This window comes from Rhinopithecus roxellana, chromosome 10 (assembly GCF_007565055.1).
Source record: "Rhinopithecus roxellana isolate Shanxi Qingling chromosome 10, ASM756505v1, whole genome shotgun sequence".
In the NCBI taxonomy this organism is placed as follows: Eukaryota; Metazoa; Chordata; class Mammalia; order Primates; family Cercopithecidae; genus Rhinopithecus; species Rhinopithecus roxellana.
Genome location: NC_044558.1, coordinates 99,514,146 through 99,526,443, shown reverse-complemented (window position 1 = coordinate 99,526,443; position 12,298 = coordinate 99,514,146). Strand labels below are relative to the sequence as shown.

At 39.7% G+C, this 12,298-nt stretch overlaps 1 protein-coding gene across 1 annotated transcript in view; it reads left to right on the top strand.

Annotated features, from left to right (window-relative positions):
* Positions 1–12,298, top strand: part of POLR3B (RNA polymerase III subunit B) — a 144,210-nt gene that overhangs the window by 75,561 nt on the left and 56,351 nt on the right. Inside the window, exons 16-19 of the mRNA XM_010367520.2 lie at positions 694–847; positions 4,023–4,097; positions 4,642–4,740; positions 11,733–11,860. Coding sequence (XP_010365822.2) covers positions 694–847; positions 4,023–4,097; positions 4,642–4,740; positions 11,733–11,860 — 456 coding nt within the window. The remainder of the gene's footprint in view (positions 1–693; positions 848–4,022; positions 4,098–4,641; positions 4,741–11,732; positions 11,861–12,298) is intronic.

The window sequence follows — 12,298 nt, the reverse complement described above, 5'->3', positions numbered from 1 at the left end:
CCTGTCCTCTCACTAGTATGCTCCATGAGCTTATCCCTTATCACTTGTCTGTCCTCTCTTCCTCTCCCCCTTCTGCTCATTCTAGGAGGCATTAACTCTTTTTTATATGGGCTGGTGAGGAAGGGGTCAGAGCCTCAGCAGGGCTGTTAACTGACTACCTCATTCATTGTATCCCAGAGGCTAACACTGAGTGAGCTTTTATTCCACACTTTACCCAGTGCCTATTTGAATCCTCCCGCTAACCTTGGGAAGCAAAGTTCGTTTTCCCCATTTCACAGATGATGATTACAACAAGAAGCAGTTTAATAGTAGCAGTTAGTAGGTGCTAAGCAGAATTCTCAGTACTTTAAATGATCAGCTCGTTTAATCTTTACTGTCACCCTGTGGAAGTGATGGAGCCAGTGTTCAAACCCAAGTGGTTTGGACCCAAGTTCATGCCCCAGCACTGTGCTGAAAGATGAGGAAAATGAAGCTGACTTTTCCAGTATTCCTCAGCCAGCATCTGGAAGGACTGGCCCTTAACCATTCTTCCTTTGTTGCTTCCCTGCAACCTTGTGGACTGGCTGCAGGTGTTAATAACAGTGTTTTCAAATAACTGCTTAGTGCTGCTTACTATTTTTATTGGTTGGATTTATTAAATCAGGTTGGGTTTATTTTTTATTTCTGCCTTACCCATTCTTTCTTTTTGCCTAGGTAACATCTTGGGTGTCATTCGCGACCACAAAAAGCTGGTGAATACATTTCGACTCATGAGAAGAGCAGGATATATCAATGAATTTGTTTCCATCTCAACAAATCTTACAGATCGATGTGTCTATATTTCTTCTGATGGAGGAAGGCTATGCAGGTATATGTTACTAAAAAGAGTTTTTAAGAATCTCTTTATATTTATTCTTGAAAGAAATAGACTGGTTTTTATTTATGAAACTGTTTTAATCGCTTTCATTGTGAAGATAAATTTAATTCCATGAGCAAACACTTTATGAATATGCATATTAGGTACTGAGGTGCAAATTAATATGGGAGACAGAGTCTGCCCTCAGAGAGCTCAGTCTGCCAGGAAAGGCAGAAAAAATGATTAATAACAATCATCTGTGCTAGTAGTTAATGCTAGCCACTATTTGTCATTTTAATGGAGGCACTATATGTGTAAGGCTTTAACTCCATTCAACCCTATGAGGTTGGATTATTCTTGTCGTTTAACAAATGAGGAAACTGAGGTTCAGTGAGGCTGAGTAACTTATTGAAAACTAAAGAGTGGTGGAGTCTGTTTTTTATTTGAAAGTCCTTAGGATTCGTTTGATGCATGATTTTGCCCACTATAGTCTGTTGCTACAAACTGAGCTTTAAAGGATGAGTAGGATTGTGTTAACTTGGAGGTAGGTGGGGAGGAGAAAGGCTGAAACAAGGCAAGAATGAAAACATGGAGACATGAAGAAATAAAATAACACTAGATCCAATGGAAAAGTAGATTCCTTTTATTCATTCAGTAAGTATTTATTAAGGGCCTATTATGCACAGGTACTATCTAGGAGCTGGAGGTACAAAGATGAATGTGACATAGTGTCTGGTTTGAGGGGATATGCAGAGACATCAGCTGAGGACATTGCTTTGTTTCACAAGCCTTTTCTAGCATTACCGTAGTTATTCTGTGTATACCTCGGGTTGAGTTGAAGCACGAGGCAGTGAGCTAGCAGTAGCTGGAAGTCTGTCAGAGCTGGGAGAGTGACTGTCCAGCATCCATTCCTCCTTCATATGATACTACCTCATTTTCCTTTGAGGACTGCCCCTCCCCATTGGCAGGCTTCTTGGGATGGTCAGTCCAGTGCCCTCTTCTCTTCAGCCAGGGGTTGGGCATATGACCCAAATGAGGCCAGTCATACCCCCTCATCAGAGAATTTGAATCCCAGGTAAAATCAATCAAGGGAGGGAAGTGCTTGGACCTGATTCATTCTCCCAGTGCTGCATGCAAGAGACTGCCGGTTACACCTCATTTTCTGGATCCTTGGAATTGCTTTAGTTCCTTTTCTTTCTGAGGCTGAGCATTTCAGTTTTTTCGTTGATTCTTATCCTTCCATTAACTCTTTTTTATTTTTTTTTGAGACAGAGTCTCAGTTTGTCACCCAGGCTGGAGTGCAGTGGTACAATATTGTCTCACTGCACCCTCCGCCTCCCAGGTTCAAGCAATTCTTATGCCTCAGCTCCCCTCCCACCCCTGCCCCCCCGAGTAGCTGGGATGACAGGCACACACCACTGCCTCTGGCTAATTTTTTGTGTTATTAGTAGAGATGGGGTTTCACTGTGTTGGCCAGGCTGGTCTCGAACTCCTGGCCTCAAGTGATCCACCAACGTCAGCTTCCCAAAGTGCTGGGATTACAGGTGTGATCCATCGCACCCAGCACCGGTAAATTCTTAATGCCTCCAGTAAACTTCATTTTTGCTTAAATTAGCCAGAATTGGTTTCTCTTCTTTGCAACCAAAGAATGGTTAGCTGATGATATACCTGCGTTTGAATCCTAACTTCCCACTTACTGAGTTGTGTGACTCTGAGTGTACTACTTCAGTCTCTCAGCCTTGGTTTCACTGGCTATAAAATGGAAACAAGAATGCCTGCCTAAGATTGTCTTGAGAAGTAGTTGATATAAGGTGTGGTAAGTGCTCTGTAGAGTGCCAGGCACACATTAGGTGCTTATTTATAACTATTAATAGCATGGTCCAGTTAAGAGCAGGAATAACAGTGACAATTTCTAGGTTACTCTTTTTTAGGATTTCATTACATCCAACATAATACATATTCGAAAAGAAAACTCTTTTATAGAAGCAACTTTATAATGGCATGACAGATCTAGCAGGAAAAAATAGTAGAATGTGTTGAGTTAACGTAAGGATAACTGAGGCAGCTAAATGTGATCCCCTCCCTCTCCTCCGCCGGTTTCTGTCGTCTCATCTGAGGCTTAACCTGAATCCACTGCAGCGCTCAAATGAGGCATTAGTGGGCTCTGCTTTCCTACCAAGAAGGAGCCAGAATTTTGAGGTACTGTGGATTTCCATGAAAAGCTCACCCAGTTCATTTTTCAACAACTTGTGTTCCGCTTTTGTAATTGTGCAGCTCCTGTTCTTAACTGTTGAAAAGTGCTCATTAGTCCTCAAATAGTTATTTGGACTTTAGGGTAGCGCATACAAGTGTCTGGTGGTTACTTGCTCCTCTCTGTAAGAGCTGCTTATCCAAATAGCAACAGCCCTTGACGTTTCAGTGCCGCATGCCATCCTTTGTGTCGGGGTTTCCTCATGGTGGCAAAGCCCTCCGAGGCAAGTCCCCACTGACAGTTACAGGTTAATCTGCCAGAATGCCTTCTCCACCTTCCACCCATTATGTTGCTGAAAACCACAAAGTAAGAAAGCTTTATTCTCTGCCAACTTTCAGCCACTCTCTTTGGTCACTTGTAGCTTTAAGTATCTTGCTAACCTAGCTCAGTGATGTTTAGACTAAATCAAACTACTCTAAACGTCTGGATATTCATCAGAACCTCATAATGCAATGCCACTTATTACCCTAGGTGACAGTGCTTCTTTGACTGTTAACTCCGTGAGTAGTATGCAAAATATTTCCAATGTGAAATCAGGGGATGTTTTTAGATTGATACATTACACCGTTTTAAAAAATATGACATTAAAGGTTTTGTTTCCTTTGCAGACTTTGAGTATCATTTTTGTGTTGCCTTTTCGTTCAAAACCAAATGTTTCCTAAGATACTTGCAGGAAGCACTGTGTGTGTGCATGAATATGTGTACACATACTCACATGTGCACATGGGCTTGGGTATGTATGTGTGTATATGTGAGAGAGAACATAGGCCCCTACACCATGCTCTTGCATACAAAAAATACCTGGTGTACTCAGCAATCCAGGAATAGGTTTGGTCGTATTTATATCTTCCTTCATCTCACTTTGGTAAACTTAACTTGCCTGTGTAATTTTTCCCTGGAACTGCTATTAATTTGGTTTTGCTGTTTCCGTTCTAGACCCTACATAATTGTCAAGAAACAGAAGCCAGCAGTCACAAATAAACATATGGAAGAGCTGGCCCAAGGGTACAGGTAAGTAGCCAAAAGTAAAACTTACCAATCTCCTTAATACCCACATACATGATTTAAGAAAAGTGTATTTTCATTTTAGTGTTTTAATTTCTTTCCATCAAATTACCAGCCTGTTAAAAACCTATTTTGCTCCATGTGAACTTGCTTGGACATTGTAAAATATTCATCAATTTAGATCATGAGGCTTACATAGTCTTGAAGTCAGTTAGTACACAAGTGTTTCTGGTAAGAAAAGGACTTACATCATGTGTCAGTGTAGACACTGTGGGTCTCATCATGAGGTTTCTAAGGTCAGAATTTTTTTCTAAGAAGTGGGGACTAGGTTGACAAGAGTTACAGACAGACACTTTGCTGTTTTTATTTCAGCAATTTGTGGTTACTGTGTGAGCCAAGAATAACATGTTTCAGGTATCTCAATGTAATGATATCCTCTGGGAGAGAAAGGTGCTTTGGGCCTAAATGAAAGCCAGTATCTCCTGTTGTTATATAAAATACTGCAGAAAAATGCTTTTTAATGATGTCTCTTTCACCAATATTTTCCCAGGAATTTTGAAGATTTCTTACATGAGAGTCTGGTTGAATATTTAGATGTGAATGAAGAAAATGATTGTAACATTGCACTGTACGAACACACAATTAATAAGTAAGTAGAATCCATAGCAACCGTAATTAAAACCTGTTCTGACTATAGAAACTAACTTCTTTTAACAGGAACTGTTAGAAATATACAATCTTTTTTTTTTTTTTTTTTTGAACGTGCAGGTTTGTTATGTAGGTAAATGTGGGCCGTGGTGGTTTGCTGTACCTATCAACCTATCACCTAGGTTTTAAGCCCAGCATGCATTAGCTATTTATCTTGATGCTCTCCCTCCCCCAACCCCCTAAGAGGCCCCTCGCTGTGTGTTGTGCCCCTCCCTGTGTCCCTGTGTTCTCGTTGTTCAGCTTCCACCTATGAGTGAGAACATGCGGTGTTTGGTTTTCTGTTCCTGTGTTAGTTTGCTGAGGATGGCTTCCAGCTTCATCCACGTAACTGCAAAGGACATGCTCTTGTTCCTTTTTATGGCTGCATAGTATTTCATGGTATATATGTATATTGTGTATTTCTGTGTGTACCATATAGAAATATACAATTTTATAGCAAAGTATAACCCATCATTTATCCCAGTGAAGAGTATTACAAAGCAGCTAACAAGTCGTCTTTATATTTCATTATCCTTCCTATTCGTGTGATAGTTTATATATACACACACACGCATACATACATAGAGAGAGATATATCCATATACATAGATAGATAAATATATATACACACACACACACATATTATATATATATGGTTGGTTTTTTTGTTTTGTTTTGTTTTGTTTTTTGAGACAGGGTCTTGCTCTGTCACCCAGAAGGAGTACAGTGGCACAACATAGCTCAGTGAAGCTTAAAACTCCTGATCTCAAGCGATCCTCCCACTTCAGTGTCCTGAGTAGTTGGTATTACAAGCGTGAGCCACCATGTCCAGCCTTAATGTATATTTTTTAAAGGGAGTTGCTTCTCTGATTTTAATACTTGATAACTGCCAAAATTGAACTAATGAGTTAAGCTGTATAAAAATATACTTACCTCTTTTAGAGATGATTTTGTCCATGGACATCTGAATTCTTGTCAGTACAGGAATTCTCTACATAGTCTGTTCAAAAACTATCTCTAAGTTTACACTTAGAGTACACTTGAATTGATAGTATGTTCACAATATTTCTTGAACAGTATTTTTAGAAGCGTCTGTGTTCCATTTGGAGTACATTAAAGAACATCTATATAACCTGCTGTCTGATGCATGTGACTGATGTGCCATTTACCTGAAATTGGAATTCTTGCAGATATATTGCTAGAGAGTTTAATACTACCACCTGATAACTATTTATGTCTTCAATCAAGAATAAGTACTTTTCTGACCAGTGTAGCGGCTCACCCCTGTAATCCCAGTGCTTTGGGAGGCTGAGGCAGGAGAATCGCCTAAGGCCAAGAGTTTGAGACCAGCCTGGACAACATAGCAAGACCCTATGTCTGAAAAAATAAAATAAAAATAAAAAATTAACCAGACGCAGTGGCATACACCTGTAGTCCTAGCTACTCGGGAGGCTGAGTGGAAGGATCACTTGAGCCCAGGAGTTATGGGTTACATTGAGTTATGATGGTGCCACTGTACTCCAGCCTGGCTGAGAACCTGTGTCTTAAAACAGGAAAAAGAAAAACTTTTCTGTTTTCTGCTACCAAATGAAATATATTACTTTTTAAAAGATTATAATTTATGAGCCTGGGTAACATGGCAAGACCCCGTCTCTACAAAACCCTTAAAAATTAACCAGATGTGGTGGTGCAGGCCTGTAGTCCCAGTAACTCAAGGAGCTGAGGCTGGAGGATTGCATGAGTCCAGGAGGTGGAGGCTCTGTGAGCCATGTTCATGCCACTGCACTCCAGCCTGGGTGACAGAGCAAGACCCTGCTGCTGTTATATATATTGCAAATATATATATTTTTTGCACTTTGTAAATAGTGCTTTTTAGTCAGAATTTTTCTTCCTTAAAGATGTGAATCTCTCAAAGTACTATTTTGTACCCCTCATTTCAAAATGGACTGAGGGCCAGGTGTGGTGGGTCACACCTATAATCCCAGCACTTTGGGAGGCTAAGGCAGGAGGATTGCTTGAGCTCAGGAGTTGGAGATCAGCCTGGCCAACACGGTGAGACCTCATCTCCACTAAAAATAAAAAAAAGTTAGCTGAGTGTTGTGGTGCGCACCTATGATCCCAGCTCTTGGGAGGCTGAGGTGGAAGGATCACTGGAGTCCACTTTGAGGCTTCAGTGAGCTATACTTGGAACACCACTGCATTCCAGCTTGGGCAACAGAGTGGGACCCTGACTTAAAAAATATATAGATATAGATACATATCCTGAGTATAAAATAGAACTATTTTATAGTAGCCCCATAAGTGACAGTTCCATCCTTGTATTACTCAAGCCAACAAAACCCTCTATTCCATCCTGACCCTTTTTCTCTGTATCGACATCAATCCCTAGTTCATCATGTGAGCCTTCCAAATACATCTGGAATCTGAACTGTTTTTCACTACCTCAATCCATCACCTAGTCCAGGCCATTTCTATTTCTCACCTGGATTTTTGCAAAAGCCTCCTATTTTGACACCTGTTCCCATACAGTCTTTTCCTAATAGAGCAGAGGGGGCATGTCCGTTCTCTTCTCAAATCCCTCAGGGGCTTTCCATCTCCCTCAGAAGTCCTTACGGAGGCCTTCCAGTTCCTGCACAATCTGCCCACTCCCATTTCTACCGCTCCCCGCTCCCTGTTTCAACCACACTGGCCTCTTCTCCAAATATTCCAGGCATGCCTCTGCCTTAGCACCTTTGCACTGGCTGCTTCCTCTGCCTGGAGCACTCTCTCACATACCTATATGGCTCACTGCTTCACCTCCTCCAGGTCTTCACTCAGGTGTCTCCTTCTCGTGAGACTTTTCTGACCACTCTATTGAAAATAGAAACTCTTATCTCTATCCACTCCTCTTTACTACTTTTTTTTTCCTTCTTGTGCCTATTACCATAGAGTAAAATTGGTATTTTACTGATGTATCTATGTATTGTCTATCTCCCCTCACTAGAAGCTTCATGAAAGCAGGGATTTTCATCTGGTTTTTCATTGATGTAAATGAATATAACTCTCAGCATTACCCAATTACCAAGCTATTCTATACATCAAATTAATTTCATTTTAAAAATCTAGAAGTTTTTGTTTTAATTCATACTTAACATTTTTTAAAATGTAGAAATGCATGAAGCACAAAGAATGAACCCCCTTCCTTTCCCATCCCACCAGACTCTACCCTCCAGAAGTCACCAGTGTTAATAATTTCTTATGTGTTATTCTAGATTTTTTTTTCTGAGTACAAACATACACACATGATTCCACACAATGTGTGTATATAAAACAGTGAAAACATTTCCAGTGCCTTGATTTTGAAACTTAACCAGTATACTCTGGACATTTTCCATATTAGTATATATATTTATATACATATATATTTGTATATACAGTCATATGTCACTTAATGACGGGGATGCATTCTGAGAAGTTTGTTGTCAGGTGATTTCATTTTGTGAATATAATAGTGTACTTAAACAAACCTAGATGGTGTCTGTCACCCACATCACCTACTACACACATAGACTATATGCTAAAGCCTGTTGCTTCTAGACTACAAACCTGTACAGCATATTACTCTACTGAACATTGTAGGCAGTTGTAACACAATGGTAAGTATTTGTGTATCTAAACAAAGAAAGGGTATAGTAAAAATGCAGTGTTATAATCTTTTGGAACCACCATCATTTATGCAGTCTGTTGTAGACCAAAATGTTATGTGGTGTGTGACTGTATACATATAAATATATAAATATATATATATATATATATATTTTTTTTTTTTTTTTTTTTTTTTTGAGACGGAGTCTCGCTCTGTCGCCCAGGCTGGAGTGCAGTGGCCAGATCTCAGCTCACTGCAAGCTCCGCCTCCCGGGTTTACGCCATTCTCCTGCCTCAGCCTCCCGAGTAGCTGGGACTACAGGCGCTCGCCACTACGCCCAGCTAGTTTTTTTGTATTTTTTTAGTAGAGACGGGGTTTCACTGTGTTAGCCAGGATGGTCTTGATCTCCTGACCTCGTGATCCGCCCGTCTCGGCCTCCCACAGTGCTGGGATTACAGGCTTGAGCCACCGCGCCCGGCCATAAATATATATTTTTTAAATTGCCGTTTGTTATTACATTATCTACCTACACATATTTAGTTTATTAACTAGTTTCCTACTGTTGAATATTTAGATAGTTTCCAATTGTTCTACTGTTATAAACAACAGGTTACTTAGTTTTCATTCTAACTAAATATAAGTGCTTTATATACAGTGAATAAGAAATCTTGGCTGAGTGCAGTGGCTCATGCCTGTAATCCCAACACTGTGGGAGGCCAAGGCAGGTGGATCACCTGAGGTTGGGAGTTTGAGACCAGCCTGACCAACATGGAGAAACCCCATCTCTACTAAAAATACAAAATTAGTCGGATGTGGTGGTGCATGTCTGTAATCCCAGCTACTCGGGAGGCCGAGGTGGAAGAATTGCTTGAACCCGGGAGGCGGAGGTTGCAGTGAGCCGAGATCACACCATTGCAGTCCAGCCTGGGCAACAAGAGCGAAATTTCATCTCAGAAAAAAAAAAAGAAATCTCCCAATTCCTGTTCAGTTTCTAAACTGATGCTTTTCAAGAGAATGATTTTCTTTTTTCTAAAATCAGAATCTAGAGTGTTTGGACATCCAGTAATTATTAGATACTATATGAGTTTATGCATGTTGTCACCATAAAAGAAAAAAACTTCAGATGTTTCTTTTCATTTTTCAACTCAATCCAATCTTAACATGTGAAAAAGTAGTTTCTACTTAGATGGAGAATGTCAACTTGGCCAATATTTAAACAAAGCAGTATATTTAAAAGAAAATCTGTTAGCTATAAGCTGATGTTCTTTAAAGAAAAAAGCAAAACAAAACCTAGAGTCTTTTCCCTTCCTGCTTGACAAAGGAAGTCTTTTCCCTTCCTGCTTGTCTGAGAGGATTGGGGTTCTGCTAAGTCGTAAGGTGAAAACAGTACTCATCAAGAACTACATGGAAGGCACCTTCTCTCACCAAACTAGGGATATAATTTAATACATGTGTTTTGGGAAAAAAAATAGATGAAAAACTGGATAAATGGGAGATCTTTTACTAGGTACATTCCATTGATGGGTTGGGATCTGGTTTCTTGGACATCACTTCGGTCCACAGGTGCTGTAAACCACTGACATTTTTAAGGTTACACTTCACAAACGCTTGAGGGAAAAATAGTAGGTCCATAGAGATCACAGATCCTGGATAACATATCTGGTACTTTCCACAAATACCTATAATTAATCTGAGTACTCTTTCCTATTAACGCAACTGAGTTGCTTCATCATTTGGCCAAAAAACTGAATTTTCTGCAGAAATATATTATGAAAGTAACCAAGATTCTGACATCTACTGGGTAAAATCTTACTTTGTGTCCAATACTACCCATAGCAGAGCTGTCCAGTAAAATAAAATGCAAGCCACCCTATACAACCTCAGACTTTCTAATAGCCACATTAAAAAGGTAAAAAGAAACTTGTAAAATTATTTTAAATACTAGTTTTATTTGTGAGTATATCCAGAATATTATCATGTCAACAGGTAATTAATATAAAACTAATGAGCTACTTTACACTTTTTTTCCTACTATAAGTCCTCAAAATCTGGTGTGCATTTACAGCACATTTCAATTTGGATGCCAATTTTTTATCAGAAATACTAGATCTCATTTCATAACATTTATACTTTTAAAAGATTCATAAATGTGAGTTGTTCCAAGATAAAAGGTTTTGTGTAACTGAATTGAGTTATTTAAATTTCAATTTGAGTTTTAAATTTTAAAGTAATTAAAATTAAGTAAAATAAAAAAATTCAGTTTCTCAGTCACACTAGTCTGGCATTTCAAGTGCTCAGTAGCCACAGTTATCTAGTGTCTAGTGGCTATGGTATTGGTCCCTGTAGGTCTGTAGTAGCTATTCTTTTTTTTTTTTTTTTTTTTTTTTTTGAGACAGAGTCTTGCTCTGTTGCCCAGGCTGGAATGCAATGGCAAGATCTTGGCTCACTGCAACCTCCATCTCCTGGGTTCAAGCAATTCTCCTGCCTCAGCCTCCAGAGTATCTGGGATTACAGGTGCCCACCACCATGCGTGGCTAATTTTTTGTGTTTTTTAAGTAGAGACAGGGTTTCACTGTATTGGCCAGGCTGGTCTTGACCTCCTGACCTCAAGTGATCCACCTGCCTAGGCCTCCCAAACTGCTGGGATTATAGGCTTGAGCCACTACACCCGGCCTATAGTAACTACTCTTTTTTTTTTTTTTTTTTTTTTGAGACGGAATCTCACTGTCTCGCCAGGCTGGAGTGCAGTGGCATGATCTCGGCTCACTGCAACCTCCGCCTCCCGGGTTCAAGCAATTCTCCTGCCTCAGCCTCCCAAGTAGCTGGGGCTACAGGTTCGCGCTACCACACCCAGCTAATTTGTATTTTTAGTAGAGACAGGGTTTTACCATGTTGGCCAGGGTGGTCTCGATCTCTTGACCTCATGATCTACCTGCCTCGGCCTCTCAAAGTGCTGGAATTACAGGCGTGAGCCACTGTGCCCAGCTAGTAACTATTCTTAAAGGATATATATTCCACTCTTAAATGGTGATACAATGTGCTCATTGATATATGTTAGAAGAATGAGGAAAACCAGGCTACTCATCCATGTGGATATTGTTGATGTATTTCTATATGTTGACTATAGTAATATATGTGTTAATTACAAGTTCTTACGTTTTATTGTATTTTATTTAAGTATGTTTTTATTTTACCAGTTTTACTAGCATCAAATTTTATTGACATATAAATCCCCTGAGGACGTAAATAACAATATTTTTATACCCTTTAAGAGAAATTTATTTTTGTACTTGATGCTTAAGATATGTGATTTTTACTTAACTTGTTAGAGACACCACCCACTTGGAGATTGAACCCTTCACTCTTCTCGGCGTGTGTGCTGGACTGATCCCATACCCTCACCATAACCAGTCACCAAGAAACACTTATCAGTGTGCCATGGGGAAACAAGCCATGGGTAAGATTTCCTTCTTGAAAGTTGGTTCTAAATACTTGGAAATACTTTTGGAAAAAATCTTACACCTTTATTCCTGCTTCACCAGTATTATATGTTTAAACAAATCAGGCACTGGGAACACCGGAGGGTTACTAAGCCCAGGGAGTTGCATATGGAACTCTGCAAGGCTTGGTGCCCTGCCATGTCTAAAGCTTAAACAAAAATGGAGAAAACCTCTCTAAACTTGCTTCCTTCACCAAACAAAGCAATATATAATTAGTGTCACAGAATTCAGAGGGATAAATATAAAGAGAAAAGCCCTGTAAAACGTAACTTGTTAACCTTGAGAGATGTGAGAAAGGGCAGAAAAACTCAAGCTTAAGGAGGAAGAGGGAGAAAAAAACAGATAAAGATGTACGATGTCTATTCCAATGTACCTAGTAATTGCCTGGTTGACAA